This window comes from Pavona decussata, unplaced genomic scaffold (assembly GCF_977016875.1).
Source record: "Pavona decussata unplaced genomic scaffold, jaPavDecu1.1 SCAFFOLD_114, whole genome shotgun sequence".
Taxonomy (NCBI): Eukaryota; Metazoa; Cnidaria; class Anthozoa; order Scleractinia; family Agariciidae; genus Pavona; species Pavona decussata.
The window spans coordinates 5,552,007-5,577,753 of record NW_028145528.1 but is presented as its reverse complement, the minus strand read 5'-3'; the positions used below and the strand labels follow the sequence as shown (position 1 = coordinate 5,577,753).

Below are 25,747 nucleotides of genomic sequence, written 5' to 3'. Positions count from 1 at the left end.
TTCATTTATTCATCCTTCACGAGTATACTAGGAACTCATTTCGTAGAGCACTGCACCGGCATGGCAGAGGACATGGGTTCGAATCCCGTTCAAACCAGTTTTTTTTTTTTTTTTCACCCTAGCTTTCTCACAAACTGCGAGGATCTTTCTTCTATTTAATCTTTTATCCGCAGTTCCAATATATGTTTCATATCATATTTGGATTATGTCCATCTCCATGTCGAGCAAAGTGACGTTTTCTGTGTTCAAAGGAATATAAGAAGCCCTTGACCCTGACTTTCTATTTAGTACAAAAGATGAATAAATCAATTATACGAAAAAGAACACGGCCATTCACTAGGCGCTCTAAGTTGAGCTTCAATTTAAGATTAGCATTGTACGTCAGAAGTCAATTTATGCGTTAGTGCAAATTCCTTGCTGAAGTTATCCTGCGTTGTACGTTTGTTCGCGCTGTATTGCTGTACATCATCTCGGTGAGCTTCCATTGCTTGTGCGTTGTCTATACCGAAAAGTTTCAAGAAGCTGTAAACACGTAGGTCAATTTCTGTACGTACCTTTTTAGTAGAATTCTGGCTGGAGATTCCGCTATTTCCTACCGAAATTTTCTTTGTCGTATTAGCTCTTTTTTTTAACGTAATTCTTTTACGTCTATTCGACAGTGAGCTGCTGATAAATATACATTTTAATTGCCAAAACGACACAGGAATTTCCAAGCTGTCAACAAGCTAACTGACGTCTTTAAACGGTGAGTTAGTTTCGTTCACCATTTACTATAAACTGACTACTTTTTTAAATGATTGAAAAGACGAGTTAGCTGCAAACGAAATTCGTGGGTGTACAGACTTTAGAAACTTTTTTGAGGTATGGGGGTGCTCTTTTATATAGAAAGTTGCACTATAAACAAGACGTGCTTAAGGAAACCTTTCTTGGGTCAAAGTTTCCGGAACGGATCTCAATCTCAGATTAACTATAATAATAATCAACCAAAAAGTATTGTAATTCCTCCAGTCATGACCATTAAAAACCTTACTATTAAAAGTTTCAGTTATGACCATTTGTAAACACTCCATGCGATCTTACCTTTGCATTAAATTAGCCTAAAGAATCATAATTATCTTTCAATGTTTCCAGCGGAAGTACTAGAATTTTTTTAAATATATTTCCCTCGATAGATTTGTAATTGCACAAAGTTAAAACATTACTGAAATGAAGTGGAAATTCTGATAGTGGTAGATAAAGTAATCAAGTCGCACGTAGAGCAAAAGTCGGCTTCTTGTCTAGGATGCATTTAATTTATTAAAGGCCAAGAAAACTGACAACCAAGGCTTTGGCGAAGCTGGCATCAATAATTTTTTCCATCTTCTGGATCTCACTGTCAATGGAGAGGCTGGCGAAGGATGGGTTTAACAAATTGTATTCAGCAAAAGGCCAAAAGTTAATGGAATGGGGAGACAGCAACGGTGACTTCGAGGTCTCCTGAAGCCCTTGCATACAGCCCGCCTCGGGTAAGCCTTTACGACAGTGACGATAGGTTTTTCCACTTAAAGTGTTGGGAAAGGAAACTGTAACTTCAGCGGTATAACCGCGGGAACACTTACTCTTTGCTTGCAAACTCTCAGCCTGCGGGACTGCAGAATCTTGTCACAAATTCCTGGTTCCTTCGGGATCTGCTACAACTGGAACTCCATACATGGACAGCAGTGAACCACACAAAGCTGGATCCGCACAGTTTAATCACAACTGGCAAAATCAATTAACAATTACAAGCATGGTATATTTGTAACTAGCGAAGCTATTCAAAATAGTTTTACAACAAAAGGAATTATTGAACAACGGCAAACGTTTATTTTGTCGCGAAAACTAATCAACTGAAATGGAAAAACTCTTTTTCTATTGTAAAAAATCGTCCTATCCAAAAAGACTGAAAAAAACCAGCAGCCAGCCACATAGATACAAAATTTATTGAACGTCTACAGCTGTACAAAACGGCTAGTACAGCTAGGAACATATTTAAAATTGCGAAAGCCTCTGTTCCAGTGTGAGGATAAATACAGGAGGACTGCTGTAACAACAGAATTCATTCTAACAAAGCCTAGTTATCGGGAAACACAAAATCTTAGTTAAACGAACAGAGTTCGGCAATATTTCAATTCAAACAAAAGGTGTAAACAAGAGAAAATATGCAAGTATAAAGAATCCAAAAGCAAACACAAGTGTCATCCTATTGAATTTACAATAGAATACTTAAGCAAACAATGCGAGTGCTATTTGGATCCGATTTATATTATTTAGGTGCAGTAGCCACGTAGCTAAAGGATGGGTGAAAGAAGGAAATACTGAGCTAGTAAAGAGCGAGTCAACCGGCCCTTCCACTCGGAGGATCCATTTGAAGAAATGAACAATGTTGAAATGCATCATTCAGTTTTTTAAAACTGAATGATGCATTTCAACATTGCACTTAAAAGTGCAAAGACATCATGATGTCGTGCACCTTTGTAAGGCCTGTGCTTAGTTGCAAGCTAACATGTCAACCTATTTTTGCTAAGTCAAAATCTGTTGTGCCAATTCCGAGACTACCAGTTTGTTAATGGGAATCAGCATTTGGAGAACATTCGCGTGATTGAGTTCTTTTTAACATATTTTTTGCCAAATCGCAATATTTGGGTTTACAATGCCTTTTTTAACTGTCAGTCATAAGGTCAATCACGAAACGTAATGTCAATCAAGGAATCAATCAAAGCAAACACTAATCGTTCATTGTGTCAACGAAACTTGAGACACGTAAAATAGTTTGCATCCCGCGGTCCCTAAAATACAGGGATGCAAACGGTTTGGTGTTACGTGAAGGAAAATCTCGAACCCTCGTCAAAAGGTATCCCTGGAGTTAGCTTTCCTTTTGATAAACCGGTGGTGACATCGTACAGTATATAAGGGAAAACCTTGGAGTCAGTGGTCACTGAGCGTGACCTAGGAGTCTTTGTCGCAAAAGACTTCACATAGAACAGACAGGTCTTTGAGCAGACGTTATAAAGCAAACAAACTCTTAGGTTACATTAGGAGAAATACTAGATTCATTCGAAGCTCAGATACCAGGCGATCTGCTTACCTGACATTAGTGAGGCCTCTCTTCGGTCACGCGACCTAAATATGGGTTCCTCAGTCAGTAGAACTTATAGCTAGAATTGAAACGACACGAAGGTGTGCCACTAAATATATCCTTAACTTGCCTTTTTCTTGCACAATGTCATATATGGATAGGTTAAGATCTTTTCACCTGTTACCTTAAACATTCTGGCACGAGTATTTTGGAAATGGTATTTTTCTGTAAAATGACCCATGGCCTTATTGATGTACATCCATCTATTGTTCCTGTAGTTCGTAGTACAAGACCAACCAGATATTCAACTAGTAATATCACACAGTATATAGAACCTAAATGTAAGACGGCCACTTATCAAAAATCCTACTTAATCAGATGCATCCGCATCTGGAATACTCTCGCACATGAACTTAACTTGTGTATGGACAGACTCACAATATTTAAGGATGTTATGTCCAAGTATTATTTCTCCGCCTTAAGTAACTGCGACTGCGAAAAGCTGGGTACCTTTAAATCTGTATGCCTTAAGTGCAACAAATGCGGCAGTCTCGCTCGCCCCATCTCCTGCTGCTTCTAGTTTTAACTTTTCCCTTCCTGTCCGTTTATTTTAAATTTTTCTAACGTACTGGTGTCCGCAGTAACTGGCTTGCGCTGTTGCAGGTTCCCTGCCATATCGTGTTTTTATTGTATTCTGTTAGTTGTTGATCATTATTGTAACGTATTATCTGTTGGCTTATCTAATAAAATAAAAATAAATAAATAAAAATAAATTTTCAACAAAATAACCGAGACAGGATAATTACCACGAACCTAAACGATCACAGAATCCTTCAATCCTACTAGCCCAGCGTTGCTTCTAGAGGACTAGAGTGGGCAATATTTAGCGGGATATCAAAATGACTGATTCTTTTATTCAGATTCGTCTTCTACCCTAGAACTATAGGTAGTCTAGGTCCAAACATTCGGCACTGTGATTCTGTTGGGATTCGGTCTGAGAAAAACAACACAATGTACATGTACCAATAACACGAGAACTTAAAATTTCAACCCAGTAGACGGCACTACGAGTAAAACCCGGATATCTGGCTTGGGTACTGGTTTGGTCGAGCACGAAGCGGTTAACCTGGGTGAATGATAGACATTAAGAAATATAGAGTGTTTTCATTCACGTGACTACCAGCCATATTGGTTTACTGAAACAAAAGAAAGTATTTGCATAAAAATAGAGTTCAATTCCCAGAGGTTTAGTTTGTGACACCAACATGGCCGCCAATTCTTTCTTTTGGGACACCACATGGCCGCCGTGACGTCATGTGAAAACACTCTATAGGGGCGGCCCGTCTGGTTATCATAGTGGCTAGAATTGGCGTGTTGCACACAAACAAGTGGAATCCAACTCTTTACAGCTCTGTACAGCTTTATTAACTAAGTAGAGAATAAAACAAAATCAATTGAAAACATACCATTTACCATGGCTATTTATTTCACTTACCCTTTGCTGTCAAAGCCGAGGACAGTTACTCAGTAACAACTGTTTGTTAAAAGAACTTACCCGATTTATCACCCAAGACATGCTAGCGAGGCTCTTCAGGTTTCCAGTCATTTACTGTATTCCGCTCACTTACACGATATATTGTTCTGTTAGGTTCTACAGTGAGAAAGCTAGCGATGAACAACTCCGACAATTCCATTGAGGGAGAAGAGTACAGCGACGAACAGCTCAATGACACCACAAAGATAACCCTGATCACAGCCTACGCTCTAATTCTCCTTTTCTCCATTGTCGGTAACTCGCTTGTCATTCATATTGTACGCACACGCTCGAACATTCGTAAAAACTCTTTTAGCTGGCTTCTGGCCAACGTGGCCATTTCTGATCTCGTGGACGTGATGAAAGCTTGTGCCTTTATGGTGCCATACTTCCTGTGTGGAGCATGTTGGATATCGGGAATATTAGGAACAATACTTTGCAAGATCCTCCCATTTTTCTTGTTAGTCTCCATTTGTAGTTCAGTCTGGACGCTCACAGTCATCTCTATTGACCGGTATCTGGCCATTGCGTGTATCCGGAGGAAGCCACTGTCAACAAAGGCAGTGGTGTCTTCTGTTATTTGCGTTTGGGTTTGTGCTAGTTTGATATTTAGTGGGCAGCTGTACAAATTCAGAACAGAGGAGTTAGAAGATGGGACATCTACATGCTCCCATGAGTGGCACGAGGACTGGGAGATATCGACCGTCTTCTACAAAATGGAAATGATTGTTAGAGTTGTCATCACCTATGCAGTCCCTCTGACCATCATAGCAGTCCTGTATTCACTGATCGCCTTCTTACTGTCTAGGCACAAACCACCGGGAAATCCCAACTTTAACCAGCAGGCTTATGCCAAGCAAGCAAGAAACCGTCGAGCAGTGAACAAGATGATTGTGACGGCTGTCACTGTGTTTGCACTTTGTTGGCTTCCTGTGCACGTCTCTCACATAATGTCGATATTTTACCCCGAAGCCTACGACACCATCCCCGCAATTCCTAGATTCCTGTTTTACTGGTTGGCGCACGCAAATGCTGCTATCCATCCATGGTTGTTCATTATATTCAGCGAAAATTTGAGGGTGGAAACAAGCGGAATAATTAAAAACATCTGGAAAGCAAACTAACAGAGTACACGTTAGCACTTCCTACTAACCATGTCAAATCTTGGAGTTGTACAAAAAGCAACCTTATTGACTGTGATTCTTTATGTTGTTGCATTGAATCCTGACTCCAGTCGTCATTTGTCACACTTGATATGATTACTTAATTAGACGAACTCAGAGGGATCATTCCAATCTACTCAAGGGGAATCATTCTCTGACTAAAGTCAATAAATCACGCAGTGTCCCCTTCGTTCATTAGCATAAGTGAAGTAATTATCGTTTGCTTTCTTAGGTTTGTATATTTCCTTCGGCCATATATTTTGGTTTGGAAAAGTAAGCATGTTTACATTGAACAGATCACCCTCCATCATAATACTATTATTCCTTTTTGGCAACATCCTGTCACCTACTTCAATAATCTAAAGGATTAATGTGAAAGATCCTGCATGCATCAGGCTGGTTATTATATTGGTTAATAATAACGCGCTACCCTATCTTCTTCAAAGAAGGCCGGATAAAGTTGAATTTTGGTGGCCTTCAATCAAATAGAAGCCGTGAAAATAGTTCAAATTCTTATAGCATTTCAAGGCAACAGAGCCAAAGAAATTGACACTAAGAGAAGAAAATTAAAACTCGATCAATCCGGTTTAAACTAAGACAAAAGATTTCCTTTACAGGATATAAAAGTTTTAAATTTCACCGCAAACCAGGCAATGCATAAGACGGTTGGCGAATCATGAAACGTTTGTATGCAGTGGCACTGTAAATTTTAACAGGTTGAATGAAACCTTTTTAAAATTACTGTAACTGGCTTCGCCATAACTCGAACACTATTACAGCTATAGACCTTTTTCGTAAATGGCGGCCGATTTATTATTCTTTTCAAAATATGTTAATAAGCCCTACTAACCTCCTTTTAGGGTAAAAATTCTATTGAGTTTTGCCCATGCTAGCGAGGCTAGTAAGGCTAATTTCCATGAAAATAAAAGAATAATTTATCGGCCGCCATTTATGAAAGAGGTCTATGACAAGGACAATTTGAGGATAAATAGTAAGTCCAATAGACGTTCCCATGAGGGTACATTAGTCTAGTGCTACTTTGTAGTCATAATGCATATGAGTGGAACATGGAGCCTGCGTTCCTTTTCTCCTTTTTATCCATAGGCGGAGAGACACAATCTCCACTAAATTCTTGGAAAACCCATGCATTAACAAGGTGCTAGAAGGGAAACTCTTGATTCAATACCCATATCTATTGTGATTGCCAAGCATGGAGTTATCTACCGTGATCTTTTTTCACTTCATTGTAGCATATCCGTTGGAGATTACGAATTACAGAATTAACTTGTGGTTTAGAATTCAATGAAATTAAATTAGCTTAAAAACAATTGTAATCCGTCTTAAACTTCTCCAATGCGAATTGTTGGTGTTCTAGTTTCCAACTTTTTGCATTGAAGCTGGAGGGGGGGGGGGTGCTGGTACTCAACCAACTTTCGGAGGAGATGGCTCCGCTCAGAGGCTCAGCTCATTACCATCTCACATATCAATGACTTAATGAAATTTTAAATTTCACTATACCCTTTCCGCGTGCTTCAAGGGTAAAAAACGGCAACCCCTTTAGGGAGGCGTCTTCCACCCTCCCTCCCTCTTTTCCGAGCATTAACGCACAGCAGTGAACTATATGGTAGGCGTAGTCCCGATTACCTTTTCGTCGTTTCGTCAAACCATTGACTTCTGGGTACCACAGATGTCATCACTCGGGCACGAAGGCGAAAAAAATGGCGCCCCGATCTGATAATTGCTGTTTTTATTACTCTAGAATATTTCTTTACATGATAGTTATAAAATAAAGACCATGCTTAAGAAAAGAAATAGGAAATGACCTTTAACAGTAAACCGAGGGCTTTAAAGGATTATCAAAGAAAATTCGATTTTCCCGCTCAATTCAGCTCTCCCTAGTCTACCGTCGGTATCATTTTAGGGAAAGGTTACAAAGTGAAAATGGAGCAGTTACATAGCAGATCAATAACGGCGACTGTTTTTAGTGTTTTAAATCGAACGTTGGAGACGACAGTTATGATTTACAAGCTTGTCCTTCCTCCTTGAAGTAATGAACTTCAAAATAAGACGCCCAGATTTAAAGTGGAGGACCTTGATGGACACAGAAATATGCAACAGAAAAGCAAAACATCCACGAGTAATGTTGATTCGGCGAAGCAGATGCGATTGATAACTGTGGATTTTCGGATGGTAGAAGGAACTTTGTCGTGTCAATGTTTCCTTCAGAATGGATCTATTACGTATTGTTTCTTCTTTGGGATATCGCTTGTGTTTAACCAGGAAAAACGTGGCGATGAAGCGACGAAAATAGGCTTTGTCTTCTGTAACTCGTACAACATATCAAAACGTGGTAGACATGGACGACGGATTGATACACATGAATCCCAGAGGTGAGCCATATTTATCATTCTATTTCAGTTAAATCTTAATACTCTATTAAGATATGCTTAATTTGCATTTGGGTCTAAGTCTTGATCCATTATACTGCGCGTATATAAAAATAATTGCCATGTACTTGCAACATTTTCGGTCCTTTGCAGTTATTCTTTACTTTTAGATTTGGACCATAGATCTTTTCAGATCCGATATGCTGTTCATTTTTAACATGGTTTTGTCCATGTATTCGGTGGAGGTTTGTTTTGTCTATCCTCACTTATCGCGACAGCGGCATGATAATTTCAGATTTTTTGGTCATTGTTCGTAGCCACAGACACGCGCTATGACGTTGGCAAACATCTGCATTTGGGCCCCTCCAGAGACACAAGGGATGGACCATTTTATTCTTGAGGGGGGGCTGGGCAATTACCAAATAAAATTCCTGCACAGCAAAAGTAGAGAAAAAAATCATGCACAGTGTGCCACAGTGTGCCAAAATAGAGCAAGCCTTTCTACTCGCAGGATCCTGTTAGACCAAATGAAAAACTAATGTGTAATTTTTGTCATAATTTAATTTCAACAGACAAAAATGCTGTGTAATTATTTGTATAATAATTCACCTCTTTGTGTTTCATATCATAAACATCATAAATACATCATTTCCATCTATCTCTTGTATTAAAACATAAATTTGAACCTTTTCACTGAATCTGGTATAATATAAAATTCATGTCATAAAATATCACTTTCCATCTCTTGTATTAAAATATAATTTTCAGCTATCTTCAACATATCTGGACCATAGATCTTTTCAGGATGCGACGGGTGCGCCCGCACTCCCCCACAGGCTGCGGAGGTCCACTTTTTTGTTGACCAACGATTCAAAAAAGTGAATTGATAAAAAATATAGATAGTATAGTTCCGTACTGATTCACTGTTAGTGTAGTAAAAATGGAATAAATAGGCAAAGAAAATATATACCGTCGATGGCATCCACCCGTGAATGCACTGGCGCACAAAACGTGTTTTCAAATGACGTCAAACATCCAAGTTTATCTAACAGACATTGATCAAAATGTAAATATATGAAACATATATTTTGAACTGCGGATGAAAGATCAAATAGGAGAAAGATCCTCGCAGTTACTACGCAACTTAGGCAGTTGCGAAAAGAAAGCCCATGAGGCTCTGCGATGCCGGTGCAGTGCTCTGCCAACTGAGCTATCAAGCCAATTGGGAGCTGGTCATATTGTGAGTTCGTAATATACCTGTGAAGGATGAATTAAGGCTCTCGTTTGGTCCGTCTCCTCGTTGGACCGCACCCTCCCGCAAAAAACCTGCCTACGGGCCTATGTATGTATGTATGTATGTATGTATGTATGTATGTATGTATGTATGTATGTATGTATGTATGTATGTATGTATGTATGTATGTATGTGTGTGTGTGTGTGTGTGTGTGTGTGTGTGTGTGTGTGTGTGTGTGTGTGTGTGTGTGTGTGTGTGTATGTATGTATGTATGTATGTATCTGGTTGAGGGTTATTTGCTTGCTTGTAAGATAAATATCGTTATTTTTTATAATATTAAACCACGATAAAGCTTCCGAATAAGGACGAATAAGTGTAGTCGACGCCTTGTGTGTTCGTTTTATTGAGGGACGTGAGGAATCTGGTTGTGGGTTATGTGCTTACTAGTAAGATAAATATCGTTATTATTTACAATATTAAACCACGATAAAGCTTCCGAATACAAGGATATTGTTATATTGCATTCCATAAACGTGTGTTCAGTGGAGTCTGAATTATGACTCATGAATTAGCATTTTATCCATACAAACTCTGTCAACTTTCACGCAGTCATATTAGAACTCACAGTTGAATATCATATAGGCTTTGTTAGCTACTTAGCTGTTTTGATAGCTAGCTTATATATTATTTACTCATTGCCTACCTACCCATATCATGGAAACCAATAAATTACCTGGATAGAATAGTATATAATAATTTTATTTAAGTTGCATTTTATAGTTTGTTGTATTTTACCGGTTAGTAAATTTTTATTACTTACTATTTTTGTTACCTACTATTTTGTTAGTGTAAGTCAAGATCCATGATTATTCAATATTTCCTTCCTTTATGTGAAAATAAGCAGCAACCAACTCGAAAGCTCTGCTACTTTGGCTGCTGTGCAGTGATTTCAATATATATATTTATTAGTTATACAACCTGTATCTATGTTTAGTGGATTAACTGACTTGACATGCGCAAAAGAGGTAGAGATCATCAAAGAATCAGGCCGTCAACGCCAAATCATTTTTATCAACTCACTGATCGACCACATCAAATTTTTTTAGATAAATTTCTGAGAAATTCTCCTGGAGCTTCATGGCGTTTGTTCAAATTCAGGTTCAAAGACGCCACGGAGAGAATCCGCTGGCCCCTCCAGTCTAGATAGGGTTAACAAAATACAGTAAAATCTCCATGATTTGAAATTAATATCCCCTCCATTTCTAGAGCAGTTTCTAGTAGTTGGTTAGACGAATTCGGGGTTAAGTGATCTGATTTTCTCTCTTTTGTTAAAGGTAAAATGCTTTAGGTGACCTAGAGAAGATCGTTACTGTGTAATTCATTTGCTTTGACTCGGGAACAAGGTGTCTAGGTCGGAAACAACGTCTTCATGTTGGAAGCCCCCTTTAGCTCACATGAGCACTGAAATGAAACTTCCACGCCTTCTTTGCTATTTTGCACACGAACCTGGATGAAAAATAAACAATGTTCATTACATAAACAGACTATTATGGATTACATTTTGTTTAAAAATAATACCAAAGGATTCACTGGCAACCTTCGTGGTTTTATTTATATCAGCAGGTATAAAGGAAAAAAGTGTGAGCACTTTTAGTAGCACAAAAATAATAATAACAAATATTTAGAGATCGTAAATTAACTTGAGGGGGTGATTACTGCAATGCAATATTACCCAGCTCATTAAGGGTTAAAAAAACATCAAACAAAATATCTATGGACGAAAATAAAATTGATATTAAGTCAAAGAATTTAGATAAAGCGTAAACAAAATGCCTATATACTATAGGATCACATATCAAACCAAACAATGCAACAGTGAAACACTGCCTCTCTTGTACCTCTCCTTTCATCCTTCGGCTTAGAATCACCACTTCTACTGTTTTTTAGGCTTAGGGTATTGTTGTGACTAATGCCACCAAAGCTAATGGGAGGTAACAGGTTAGCAATTTCAACTGACTAGAGATAACAAGAACGGCGTGGTTACCTTGCTCAAAATCCATTTCGGCCCAGATCCCCCGTTGTCGTGTCTGATGGTCAGCTTGGTCAGTCGTCCCAAGTTTGGTAAATTGACATTGAATGTATCCACACTGAAAGAAAGCAGCGATATGCATTTTAAAAAGTCATCACTTCTCCTGCATTTGTGTCGACATTCAACTGGAATTTGAAAATGCTACTTTTTACTGAATAAGGAAACATTTGGAGCAAGGCAGGTAAACACTGCACCAACCCCATTGCTATAATTGCACCTAAATAAGACGCTAGACGTGCGTAAAATATAAACAAATTAGCTGTGATACAGTGGTGGGAGGCATAGTGAATTTCAAAGAAGACTGACATTGTTCAAAAGCTTATATGGTAATAACTCTTACGGAAGGTTGTATTTTTATCACTACCACTACTTACCTGCCCTTCTCAAACGGATTGTTTCCTACCAATTCTATTTCTCCTGAGTTTCGTATCTGGCCAAATACCTCCACAAACACTCTGGCGTCAGTTCCCGCCCACAATGTGTTTGCTGTGTACACAGTGATTGTGTAGTCGCAGTATTCAACTAAAAAATCAAGTGTAAGTTTATGACAAAAAAAACGAAATGGGGATATCCATGCTACAGGTCTTTGATCAAGTGGGAGCTATGCAGTATTCCGTCCTCACAATCTTCCTTTAGCCAACGGATTTCAAATTGAATCAGTATTTCAAAACGTTTGGGCTTGCCAGAGAGAAAACCTTCCCATCATGTGAGCATTTGCAACCAAACTTTGTCATTTTTCAGTTAGAATATTATCCGGAAACCAATTATATGGTAAGTCACGATTAGCGTTAGGTAAAATTTGATGTTACGGTGGCAACCCAATTTGGACGATAGGTGCTTTTGGAAATTGGAATATTTAATTCCTTTTTAGTGAAGACATGTGACATTTCTAATAGTAACTTTTAGTTGTTTTTTTTTTTCGCTCATTCTTGTTTTCCCCTATTGGTTATATGAGGTTAAGGTCATTTTTGCAAGCTCCTGGAAATTTTAGGGAGATCCAAGATGGCCGCCATTTGGAAATTATAACGTAATAATCATGGTTTAGATGAGGATCGTTAATTCCACTGCTATATGGCAGATTTTTCTTGACTTTTCAAGACTTGTTCAAATCCACATTCTTCCTTCTTACAAGTATAGTCAGGTACCAATTCAAGTAGTTCTCATTGATCTTAGTGAGTACAAAAGTAGTGTCCAGAGTGACAGAGCAAAAGCTAAATCCTTCCACAGGATTTCAAAAGTTCACTGGTAGGGTATCGAGACTAGTAATCGGGCGGTCGTAGTTTTGAATCCTGTTGGGAGAATTGGAATTTTCCTTTTCCGAGCATGCTGTGCCAGTGATTCGTAAAACACATATTTCTCTCAACCGGAGTGAACTGTACATCGAGCCCATGTTGGTCGCTGTGCTTTGTGATCCTTCATGATGATGATATGCAATTTATATAGCTCATTTTCTACAAAATATTCAAATGCACTTTACAACACTTTGTGGGGGACTTTAACAGACTGCTTGTGGGTGCAATTTGGAACTTTAGCGGGCAGTAAAGTAACAAGTGACAGCCCCCATTCCGGAAACAAGGCCAGACCATAGGCATCGGGGACTACATCCCATGTTCTTTTCGAAGAGTGCTGCGGGTACGGTGGGACAAACCAAAACATGTGAGTAACGGTTTGCCAATATTATCAATTTTAACTCTGATTTCAATTCAATGGTTTCTCAGGACAGCTAAAAAGTACTCCTACATTTTATACTATTTTAAAAACTGTCAAACTCAACAGGCTTACCCTTTGCACAATGATGACCCTCAAATCCCGACGGACAAACGCAACGATATCCTTTGTCTGTAAAACCTGACTGGCAAATCCCGTTGTTCCGGCATAGCTTCTTTCCACATGCGTTCTCCGAAAAGGGGAAAAAAGTAAAGAAATAACTAATTTAGTTCGTTAACCTGCCAAATGAATTAACCGAGTAGTTCGTGAAGGTTACCCTATACCTTCAGAGAAGTCTTAAAAGGTGTCTCGCGTCCACGCGATGTAGCGGGTCCAGTTTAAACTGTAGATACCAGGACCCTTATATCAAATTAAAGCTTATAGAGCTGGCTATCAAGCTAAACCAAGAATTTTGAAATTAAACGAATTGCCGAATTTCTAGCGCTGTTTTCTCGAATTAATTTTTTTCACTTGGAGGAGCCACTTCAAAGAGCTAAAACTCAAAAGAAATTTGTTCGCTTGCCTTCAAATTTGGACAGTAGCTAGTTTAACATATAAACAACAAAAACGTGTCTGCGAATTTTTTCTTTCGAAATATTTCTTCTCTGAGAGCAATTTTTGTACGATCACTTTACATTTTTTTCATCCTATTTCGAAAACGCTCTATAACTTTTCATTGCGATTGAATATGACAAAACGCAGACGTTTTTTTAGCACTTTGGGTCCGAAAACTGAGGAGCAAATTAAATTAGCGAGAAACAAAATTCGCTTTCACTTGTAGCTTTTAAAAGGTGATTCGGACGCTCGCATTTAGAGGTCGTGAAAAATTTGACAATTCATTTTATTTCAAAATTCTTGGTATAGTTTGATAGCCAGCTCTATAAGCTTTAATTTGATATAAGGGTTTAGGTATCTACAGTATAAACTGGACGCGCTACATCGCTTAAACGCGAGACACCTCTGAAGGTATAGGGTAACCTTAAAATATCGGCGTTAGAGTCGTTGAAAAAATGACAAAGATGTATCCAAACCAATCGCTCGACACTTTAACCAGACTAACCATTGTTTCAAACACACGGCAGTCCGTGGCAGTTCGCAGCATCATGGTCAAACAAAAGGCCACAAATCGGCACTCTTAATCTCCACGGAATCAAAAACCGCTTTTCATTCGACTTGTTTATTCTTGTTTTCCAAGTCACCATGCTCTCACCAGTGCTCGCTATATAAAGCATATTCAGTGTAACCCACAATTGTTTTAGTCGCTCAGATGAAAGGCTAACCCTCGAGACGTCAGCGCTCGAATCCCTTTACGGTGGCCAAATTACCTTATCAACTCTGCTGATAAACCAAACATTCGTTTTACATAAATCTTCTGTTATCAGAAGTTTGATTTCCAAGGTCAAAATTATGTTGCCCTCACCTTTGCTCCTCGGTAGAAGTAAGATGGATCATCTTTGAACTCGCTGTCGTGCTCCAAATGAGTGGAGTTATTCAACTCACACCTGTGTTTTACTTCTCCATTTTCTGAGTTCTTTTTGAAGTTAAAGCTGACGCAGTTGGGCTCCTGGTAACACATCAACTCACAGAGATCCATGTCTAGGACACTGATGATTTTTATGGTGTGATCAATGAGACGTTTGTCAGCAAAAAAGAAGGGAGCAGGGAACTCCATCGAGCGAGGTACTTCTGAAGAAGTAGAAAGAAGAAGAATGATCGTAAATACAAGTTTTTAATGCGAAGTGGGAGACGATGGTTTAGAGTCTGATATTTGAAATCTGAACTGAGTTTCTTCTCCCTATATTGGTGAGATATATAATCCGGCACAATATAAGAAATGTGCTTTTGACTGAGTCAGACTTTAATTTGAACTCACTCAATTAATGTAAGAATACTTGTTGACGAGTCAAAAGTTAAACCTTCAAAAGCTGCCTATGAGAAGTTTCGGATAAATGAAAGCGATTCCCTCAGCCTGTTTTACGTCAATTAGAACAAAAAGGCCTAAATTCTACACATTTGTCTGCTGTCAAGGGTAGTCGACTTTGAGTTTCCCTAGAAGGTTGATCACAAAAATTTGACGATCGAGAGGAGGAGACCCAAGAGACCGTTAACCCCCCACCCCCGTCTCCTTTTCTCCCTTGCTTTCAAAAGGAATTGAAACTTTTGCCAACACGAGCTCTCGCATTCCTTTATGGCATCTCGGCCAGGGTGCTGAAGATGGCCCTGCCCTTTACACCCTTTTCAACGCGTGTATAGAAAAGGATACATGGCCCAGTGACTGGAAGAGGGGAGATTGGACTCCAGTTTTTAAAAAAGGAGACAGACAGGCATAAAAGAGCTATAGGCCTCTTACGGTACTATCTTGCCTAAACAAAGTATTTAAGCGGCTACTAGGTAACCAAACAACAAGTAAGTTTGACTACCATCTCGGAGACTTTCTTACAGCCTATCGTAGACGTCACAGTTGTGAATCATCACTCATTGGCATTGCGGGGGACTGGAAACGTGCCAAGGACAACCAGTTATCTGTCAGTATCCTCTCAACGGACATGTCTAAAGCTTTTGACTGTCTGCATCCACAACTTATGTTATGCAAGCTAAAGGCCTATTGTTTCCGAGACAAGGCGGTCGACATGCTTCGGAGTTACTTGTACGATCGTCAATATCGTGTACGAATCGGGACGGTAAGAAGCTCTTGGAGGCTAGTAAATCGTGGCTGCCCTCAAGGGTCAGTCTTAGGACCCCTTTTCTGGAACATCTTTCAGAATGGTCTCATATATAGTCTAGATACGAGCAGCAGAGCGCAATCCTGGCAACCAGCTTGTATGATTCGAATCTACTTCAGGGCATCCTTTGGAAGTATCAGATGTTAAATTATACGAAGTAAACGCGCAAGTAATGAGCAAACGAGTATAACTGTTACGGGCGAGATTATAACCGAGTCTAAAAATCTAAACTGAACTCCTTGGCGTGACTATTGATAGTAGACTCAGCTTTAACGAACACATCAACATCATCTGTATGAAACTTAGTCAGAGGATTAGCATGCTGATGCGGTTACGGAATCTGATACCTACCATGGCCAAGTTACAACTCCATAAATCGTCAATTCTTCCCCACCTCACTTACTTCCATATAGTATGTCACTTTTGCAGGGCCTCAGACACTTGTAGATTAAAGAGGCTACAAGAACGGGGGTTGCGGGCTGTCTTTAGGGACACACATCTTGGTTACCAACAGCTTTTAGATAAAGCAAATTTACTCACTCTGCAACAGACGGCTCCAAGATATATGTATTCTGATGTACAAAGCGAAACATAACTTATGTCCCAGGCCAATTTGTAATCTATTTCAGCCTAGTAACCATATTTATCAGCTGAGACAAACTGACTTTGCGCTACCAAGATTTTAACACTATAGCTACTACTTATGGCAAACATTCGTTAAGATACCTTGGTCCCAAACTGTGGCATAACTAATCCAGTAAGGAGAGACTTGCAAGCAATCTTAATACCTTTAAATCGCAAAAACGAAAGTGCGATTTATCAAGCCTCTTAAAAGATGGTTGCACTGGCTGCAATCTATGCAATTCCTAGACTTCCTGTTTACAATACTATTTTTACCGTAAAAGTATTTGTCCTCAATCTTTTGTCACTGTTTTGATGTATTTTAAATAGACATAGTTATATGTATATTTTTTAATCTTTTACAATTGTTTATACATTACACAGTTTTAGATTCTTTGTTACGCTTAGTTAGGTGTCCCCTATTAGCTGAAGGCTTACCCCCTGCTAGATATCTTACTGACACGTTAATAAAGTTTATTCATTCATGAATTAATCTATTCCATCACCGCTGAAATATTTGGGTGGTCTTATTCAAGAGTTGTCAGATAAGTGTGATGTATTTGCGCCTCGTTACGTGTAATTAGGTGGCTTTTCGCAAATTTTAATTTGAACAAGTTTTGAATCCACCTGTTAAACATTAAGTACTGTTAATTTAACATTGCAAGAAAATTAATTTTTTGAGTTAAAAAGGCAATTTCACTTATCAAAAGCTTGTAAAGCAGAATAATAAACGTTTTGAACGCAAACTGAGGTACCTTAAAGGAAACTGTTACTGTTATATATATAAGATGGAATGAGTCGTCTTGCAATTCCTATTAGATCTAACAATGAAGGGACTTTTTTGGGACCGTAGTATGGCACTAAATCTCTTTATAAATTATTTCGTTCTAGTTTGGATAGTCTTGCCAAACTGAAGTTAAATGTGGTCAATTCTTGTGTTTGCCAATGAGCAAGCGGTTTCTGTATACACTAGGTAACCATTAAGGGCATTGTATTTGCGCGTCTAACGTTACGGTTTTTGACAACTGGTAATTTGCATCATCTTTTACTATTTACAGGTATACAACTCAACCATGAAATTTTCTTTTTTTTTTTTTTTGGTGTTAAAAGTTTAGAAAAAAAAATGGACGACTAACAAATTTAAAAATGTGAGTGAAAAATATTAAATACATGGACCATTTGTTTGAAAACGGTATTTGAACCTCAGAGTAGTACCTGCTAAGTTTCTCCTCTCAAAAAAAATTGATTTCCCTCATGTTTCAGTTACGTCTACATAATGAGATTTAAGTATAGGATATTTTTGCTGAATATTCTGGTAATATTTTTGTCAGCTCAGATGCAATGGAGTCGAAAGTCCTATTCTCCTTTAGCCATTAAATCCCATGCGCTCTCAATAAAGCGTTTTAGTGTCCAAATACCCACTATAACGAATGTAAATCGATCAAAAGACACTCCTCTGGAACGTGCGCGATAAAAACACCGCTTTTAGTCCAGACTTCAAAAACTATATATAAATAAAATAATACAAAAATATTTTAATGCAATTTTTTGTTATGCGACTAGGTATTTTTGCTTGTAAGTCGTAAATTCTGTCCTCCATATTAGGCTCGCAAAATGACTACAGAAAATCCCAGTGTATAAAACATTTTTTTCCTGGCTGTCTTCTAACTAAATACTTGCGCTCAACAAAGTTCTCCTCTATCTGGCACAAAGAGTTTACTCTATATTTGTTTGTCATAACATTTACGGCTTTTCTGACTTTCGCTGAATTCAAAATTCAGCTGATTTTGTAGTATCAGACTCCTAACAGGTTTGAAAATGTATGGTAAATTATATATATATAATTACGACATTCGACAGGAACCTCACCATCATCTGCGTGCAAGGGATAAGTTCCGGAATTAAATGTGTTGAAATCTCTGCTTTCTGGGTATAATATTTAGGGACGCCAAGAAAATATAAATTAACAAAATAAACAGGATATTTCCAAGGAAGCCTTGATTATATCGTCACCATCTTAACTAAGAATTCTACAACAGCCCTCTCTCGCTCTAAAAGGTAGTCGAAGACGTTAGAGTAGCATTAAGATGTGTATAAAGCAAAGGAAACCCAGGAAACTTAATGAACAGGCACTGAATCCAATTTCCTTTGAATTGGGTCGGTTAGGTGTTGGCAGGGGAAACAGCTTAAAGATAATTCTTCGCCATAGAAATGATCTTACCTTCTGAGCGAACTGGTCTAGATATTATACAAGCCATCGACACGAGAGGGAAAAAGGGAAAATAATCCATCCTTTAAGCGAAGAAAAAAGCTTTAGATCTGCGAAAGGGTTCAAATCGAGCTAAATTGTCTTTGAAATGGAATTAGCCTCAGGTGAATCGTGGCGTAAGGATCTTATGCCAGTTTAATAATGCAAGCTGTCACACCAACATTTGCTAATGATGTGATGTTAATCGTTTTCAGCGATCCGTTTATTAACAAAAGTTGGAGTTGTCATTTCTGAAGCAATGAAATGTATAAATATCGCGGCAGTGGATAAATTATTGTATTTGCTAGCACTCTAATAACTTAGCAACTTCCAGTGCTTTTATGGATTTTTAACAAGTTATGCGCTATCACATCCTGTTGACAACTCTACCGAAATTAAAAAGTAAGATAAAATGACCGACAGGTGAAATTGACCTCAAATGTCACTTTGCCAACTTTGTAAGTAAATGTTACAAAATAAAGAACGGGAATGGGGAATGGGAATGTTGAAATAGGAGTTAAAAATTAAAAATGGGGTTTTAAGAATATTGAGGTCAGTGGTGATTATGTACTATTTTTTAAATATTTTTAGAAAAAAAGGCTTAGCCACTGCCATGACGAAACGCGGCATGTTTTGAGTTTTGCATCATTAAGGGACCGCGGCCGATCTGAGATATCACGAAACCACTTCGCCGATGACAGTGAGAACTTGACAAAGCAAAAGATTTGATTTTCAGACCTATCTCTTTTCTCAACAGCGTACCTTCTCCCAGGAAATCAAGCCTTATAAATGTGTATGTAATTGACCTTTGTACCGTAATTAGCGTCACGAAAGTCCGTTGCGTGATATCACAGGAGATTTGTACGGGGAGTAAAAGTTTCTTACTTGCTTGTCCAGTTTTCTCTTACAAGACTTCTAGATATTCGATTCATTGTCTTTAACTTCCGAAATTGTTTTACAACTCTCTGGAATCGCTGAATAGAATAGACCAAATCACCATCCAAGATACAAACAGTCCCCAAGCAAAGGCCTCCTGTAAAGCTCTGTTTGTTGAAAAATCGTTCTAATTTTTGACTACAAATAGAAGCGCTATCAGACTGAGGAAAGAAATTGAGCTCCACAATGTATAGATTTAGTTAATTTGGTTACCTTGAGGTCAAGTCGTCATTTCTTGCAATGAACGCAAAGTCTCGAAATTGTCGTCCAGCGTATTTAAATGTCATTTACCAATTTGCCAGTTACCAACGTTCAATATTCGGCGCGAACAAAATCCCTACGAATTTCTATGTGTGAAAGAGTAAAACAATGACGTCTGCGATTTTTCCCAAAGTATCAGTGTCGGGAGCAATAAACTAAACACAATTTTTTAGTAATAAACAGCGACGTTCATTCTTCAATTACATTGACCGTCGCAGGATTTCCATGCGGCCATTTCTCTCCAAACCAATACCTATAGTGAAATCCGACGAAACAGGCGCAATACCCAAAACAGAAATAAAAAAATTGCATCTACAAAAAGAAAACAAAAACTCTTGTAAAACACCAAAAAACTTGATAAACTTGACAAACATTGCCCATCTCGCCAAGAGTGCTACCGCTGGTGCAGATTTTAAGATTAGTTTACAGTGAACATTAAACGGATATGTACGACATTGTCAGCAAAATTAGACAATAAGAAATGTGATCTGAGAGGGCCTTAGAGCTTGCCAAAAGACGAATTTTCTCTTAACCAAATTAAAAACACTAGAGATTGTTAAGTGATACCTTTTTATCGAATTCAAAGCTTCAAGAACGCTGTTTGTTTCTGTTTACTGAAGAATCGGTGTAAGATTCGGTTCAGCTGAGGTGTTAAGGTCAATAATCGCACTAAAAGCAAGTTCACAAGGGGAATTGCTTCTAAGCAATTGTTTCAAAGAGTTTTGAGTATAAATTACAGCGCAATAAACTGACTTTTCAACGATATTTTAAATGACCTGCCTCTCTTTTGAAGCGAATGTTGAACTTTATTTCATTGGTGATCTCCCCATAACCTCTTCAAACAAGTAAACGTTTTCAACTGGGAACAATTTAAAAATCAATTCTAAAATAGCGACAAGCTTACAATAACAATACAGCAAACTGCTGCTAAAAACTTTTGATTTGAATAGTGGCAGATCCATATAACTTCAGTGATTACCGGTTTTCAGTGAAAAGATTAAAGTCATGACAAGGTTAGTGTATGTTACTGACGAAAGGAAAAGGCGAAAAAATGGCGCCCAGATCAGATAATTACCGTCTTTTTTCTTCTGGAATATTTCTTTACTTCATGGTTATAAAATAAAGACCATGCATTGGAGAAAATAGGAAATGTTCTTTGACAGTAAACCAACGCCATAAAAGACTGTAAGAAAATTCAATTTCCTGCTCAATTCAGCTCTCCTTAGTCTACTGTCGGTATCATTTTAGCGAAAGATTGCAAAGTGTATATGGAACGGTTACTTAGCTGATTCAAAATGGCGACGACAGTGATGATTACAAGCGTGTCCTTCAGTCTTCCTTGAAGTAAAGAACTTCAAAGTACGCCTAGATTTGAAGGAGAGGACCGTGATGGACACACAGAACTATGCAGCAGAATAGCAAAATATCCACGAGCAATGTTGATTCGGCGAAGCAAATGCGATTGATACGAGTGTGGGTTTTGGGAAGGTAGAAGAATTTTTGTCGCGTCAATTTTTCCTTTGACTGGATCTATTACTTATTGTTTCTTCTTTGGAATAACCTTTGTGTTTAACCAGGAAAAACGCGACGATGAAGTGACGAAAATAAGCTCTAACTTCTGCAACAACAGATCAAAACGTGGTAAATATGAACGGCGGATTGATACATGTAAATCCCTGAGGTGAGCCGTATTTATTATTCTGTTTGAGTTAAATCTTAATATTCTATTTAGGCAAGCTGAATTCGCATCTGGGTCTAGGTCTTGTGTTTAACCCGGAAAAACATGACGATGAAGCGACGAAAATAAGCTTTGCCTTCTGCAACAACAGATCAAAACGTGGTAAATATGAACGGCGGATTGATACATGTAAATCACAGAGGTGAGCCGTATTTATTATCATTCAGCTACATGGCTGTTATCCAAAGGGGCTCTGGCAATAAAATGTGATACTAAATATATAAATTTATTTAGATAGTTAAGTCAATATAATATGAAATGTGGTTTTAATATTATAGGTTAATGTAATTTAGAATACTTTGGGCATTTGTTATTTTGATATTTACTCTTTCTCGTTGCTTAGTTCACTAATGTTACTTTTAATATTATTAATGTGTGCTGAGCCAATAGAAATTTTATTTATGGCAGGAAGTGCACACTCAGCTGCACCTTGTTTGTCCCACAGCAAAAACCATGGTTCCCATTGATAAGAGGTCCGGATCTCTCCAAGATGGTACCATCGTACCTTCTGGTCTATTATCCTCCCAAAAGGGCACCCCTCTTCTGGTCCACCCTATGTTACGCTCTAGAATCGGTTCCCCTAGAGACACTGCTACTCTAGGGGATAGGCTCTGCCTTCTCTGCCACTCACGTTTTGCCACAACAATCTCCGTTTTCAGTCTTCTTTGTTTGCCGCAGCATAGTTTTACACTGTACACATCCAAGTCAGAGTCATATTCAGAGACAAATATATTTCATTGATTACTCATTGGTGTCATTAATAATTCATTGATGTTATTAATTTTGCATTGGTTATCCATTGATTACTCATTTATGTTATTTATTATGCATTGATTACCCATTGATTACTCAATTCTCGCCTTTTTCATCAAGATTGATAAGATACCATTCTTGTTTTCGATTAACCAGAGAGAATTATCATTTACTGCGTCACGGACTGGGGCGAGATGGTCGTAATGTACGGACGCGTGTTTTTGTAGTAGCGTCTTCTCGCCCCAAAAAAGAACAGATAGAACGGTTTTTGCTTTCTGCAACATATTGTATCGCTTAATATAAAAGATGACCCGTCGAAGACAAAGAAGCCAACTCAGCAGCGCTTCCAGCGACGACAACTCACCAGCTATGAAGCGAGTAGCCACAACTACCAAATCGACTCCAATCACCGAAGAAGCCGCAAATAACAAAACTCCGACGCCAGAAGAAATCTGGAAAGTATTAATGGAAATTCAAACAAATGTGAGTAAGTTTCTTGCAGAAAACCAGCATTTAAGGAAAGAGATGGAGACACTTAAAGAATCAATTCAATTCACCGACGCAAAGCCGTGGCAAAAGAAGCTTTCTACGAAGGCGGATTCGACAAGTTGTAAAGTAATCGAAGTCAACGAAACTGTCATGAATCTAGAAGAACGCCTAACTAATCTGGTGTACGAAAACGACAGGCTGGAACAGTACACAAGGAAATTTAACGTTGAAATTATTGGAATTCCGGAACAGAAGGACGAGAATTTGCCAGAAATCGTTTCCAAGTTGGGGCAAGCTATGTCGGTTGACATTAAATTTAAAGACGTAGAAATCGTACATCGCCTTTACAGAAAACCACCAGCAAGGAAACCCATTATCGTACGCTTTACCACCCACCGTAAGAAGCAAGAATTCTACAAAGGTAGATTCATGCTGAAAGAGGTCAATCTCTCGCAAATTGTGCGACTAGAAGTTAACAAGGCGGGAAGCAAGATATTCATCAATGTAAATCTAACAGCTAGACGCAAAGGAATGATGGCAGCAGCCTGGAAAATGAAGAAAGATGGACAGTTTGACAGCGTGTTGAGTATGGATGGAAAGATCTTCGTTCGCAAAACAAAAAACTTCAAGCTAAGCATGATCGAAGATCTAGACGACTTAATTCAAATCACCTAATATTATCGCTCAAGCTACCGCTACAGTCTTTCTTTGATATCTCTTCCAATCGTTTCAGTGCATGTATATGCTTTCTCAGTGTGGATTTTTTTTAACATAAAGTGAGATAGAAAATAAGCGAATATATTTTTTTAGTATAAACCACACAAGTTAATAGTGCTTTTCGGGCGCGCTGATTGGCTAGCTCGGAGGTGATTAGCCAAGTACTATTCACCTCCGAGCAGCCGAAGAGAAACAAGATGGCTTCTCGTTTCGCCACGCGTAAAGTCGTACCGTGTAAATCGCCCTGTAAAATCCTTAGACAATGGTAGGTATAGGCAATGTTGAGTGACGAGAGTTATGTGCGATCTTTCGCATGACGCGAGTAGCGCGCGCTCTAGAAATCGCATGCGACAGCCGTAAGCAAAAGTTGTACCGTCTAAATCGGCCTTTTATGAATATGGAAGAAACTTGCGCGCAGTAAAATGCTTGGGAAAATGAAGAATTGGTCGGTGTTTATCAGTTAACATTGATATGTTAAATATCAAATGTGAGTGGTGGCATACATGTCAGTTCTAAGTTTGGATGTGTCGATTCAAATGCAACTGAATAAACAGTTTTATTGATTTGGCGGAGAAGCAATTTAAAACTTCGAACAACGTAAATGTCGCTTAATTAGTTGATACGTACTCTCGTTTTATTCTCCTGTTGAATAAACTATTTCAAAGAAAATTATCTGGCACTCGATGATTGAAACCAACTCTGGCCAAGTGGCGATTTGGTAATTTTGACCATACATGTACTATTTACAAAAAGGGTAGGTATAATATTTAGACCTGCTTCCAATATAGTAAATTCACAGTTTCCAAAAATTATTGAGGAAAAATTCATTTTTTCTAATCTCGGTAGTCACATAAATTTGTTCAGGATGTTAATGCCATGGGTATAGTTGCTTCATGTATGTGGAAGTTAGTAGAATTGCAAAATGATTTACTATCAGAGCGAAGACGTCTTTGTTTCAAGCTCCATTTATTGAGTGTACCTAGCGAAGTCAATACAATTCCAACATTCGATCCTATTGTGAAATTATAGTTATAACGAGATTTTAAATAGCATTCACGGCAAAATTCAACGCCAAGACGTTCATAACATAAGAAAAACTTTAAAACTTTTCAAAAACTGACGACGTTTCTGCGTTACTTCACGTCATTATCAAATCAAAAGTAGGACTGAATGGCAAATGGTAAAAATATATAGATAATAAAACAACATAGAATTTTTTTTACATGCCTCTATGGGTACGATTCAAAAAGTTGAACTGAACTTAATAAAAAATAACTAGTGTTAGGTAAAACGCTTGGCGCGAGTCGAACCAGTTTGAGTGTTTAGAGAAGGGTTGATGTCCTTGATGAAGAGCATTTCATAATTCAAGCAGTCCATCTTGCTTGTACAATTCTTTCAACTTTAGAAAGACGGCCAGTAGGTTCCTTTTTGTCCAAACCACGTTTTGTGACGAGATGTTTTGCGATGGCAGAATAATAATGCTTACTGATGGGTTGATGAAGGTGTCGGGCAGTGTGCCCATGTAGGATACAATGCCCGACACCTGCATCAACAAAACATAATTTGCATCACACAAAGAACATTAGAAAAGATAAACAACGCATTGTGTGTTTACAATAAGAGGCTTGATTTCCTTTACACCCAGAATTTGTGATAATTTCTCGCTTGTAGAAACAGGTTGCATGTTGATATCGCTCTTGGATCCTGGTGATTGTATTTCTTTGCGGACGCGATTGGCTGAACGCTGATCTTTAAAAGGTAATTTTATGTACACAGATCGATCCTGTGGAATTGTGTTTTGTTCTCTCTGTTTTTGGCTGGTTTTTTGTGAGAGTAGGGAATCATCGAGTTTGGATTCGAGTTCGAGTTCGAGCTCAAGTTGGACTTCGAGTTGGACTTCGAGTTAGACTTCGAGTTGGACTTCATGAAAAATCGATAATATCGATTTGACACACGAAATCAATTTATCGATTTTCACCGATTTCCGTTATCAATCGGTAAAAATCATCCGTAAAAATCGCTTACGCCTCTTTCTACCGTTCGGGCGAC

General features: G+C 38.3%; 3 protein-coding genes across 12 annotated transcripts in view; 2 read left to right on the top strand and 1 right to left on the bottom strand.

Moving 5' to 3' along the window:
- Positions 1–332: 332 nt before the first annotated feature.
- LOC146470420 (tachykinin-like peptides receptor 99D) lies at positions 333–6,066 on the top strand. Of its 6 annotated transcripts, none has more exons than XM_085121998.1 (3): positions 333–532; positions 660–745; positions 4,746–6,066. In XM_085121998.1, the coding sequence occupies exon 3, from the start codon at positions 4,769–4,771 to the stop codon at positions 5,753–5,755; it is 987 nt and encodes a 328-aa protein (XP_084978124.1). In that variant the 5' UTR covers positions 333–532; positions 660–745; positions 4,746–4,768; the 3' UTR covers positions 5,756–6,066. The 6 variants fall into 6 exon arrangements, with proteins under 6 accessions (XP_084978124.1, XP_084978121.1, XP_084978123.1 ...); XM_085121995.1 differs by having other exon boundaries at positions 660–753; positions 4,755–6,066; XM_085121997.1 differs by having other exon boundaries at positions 333–546.
- Positions 6,067–9,786: 3,720 nt separating this feature from the next.
- LOC146470419 (uncharacterized) overlaps positions 9,787–25,747 on the bottom strand; it is a 25,869-nt gene continuing 9,908 nt past the window's right edge. Inside the window, exons 1-6 of one of the 2 annotated variants that reach the window (XM_085122496.1) lie at positions 18,778–18,913; positions 14,633–14,898; positions 13,288–13,402; positions 11,880–12,027; positions 11,461–11,563; positions 9,787–10,922 (exon numbers count right to left, since the gene is read on the bottom strand). In XM_085122496.1, the coding sequence (XP_084978622.1) occupies positions 10,824–10,922; positions 11,461–11,563; positions 11,880–12,027; positions 13,288–13,402; positions 14,633–14,898; positions 18,778–18,847 (801 nt within the window). In that variant the 5' untranslated portion in view covers positions 18,848–18,913 and the 3' untranslated portion in view covers positions 9,787–10,823. Of the gene's footprint in view, positions 10,923–11,460; positions 11,564–11,879; positions 12,028–13,287; positions 13,403–14,632; positions 14,899–18,777; positions 18,914–25,747 lie in introns of those variants that run through there. The other variant, XM_085122497.1, reaches the window with a different exon arrangement.
- LOC146470418 (substance-P receptor-like) overlaps positions 24,754–25,747 on the top strand; it is a 16,038-nt gene continuing 15,044 nt past the window's right edge. For all 4 annotated transcript variants that reach the window (XM_085122495.1, XM_085122492.1, XM_085122491.1 and 1 more), the window contains exon 1: positions 24,754–25,456. The gene's annotated coding sequence lies outside the window, so the exon portion shown is untranslated. The remainder of the gene's footprint in view (positions 25,457–25,747) is intronic.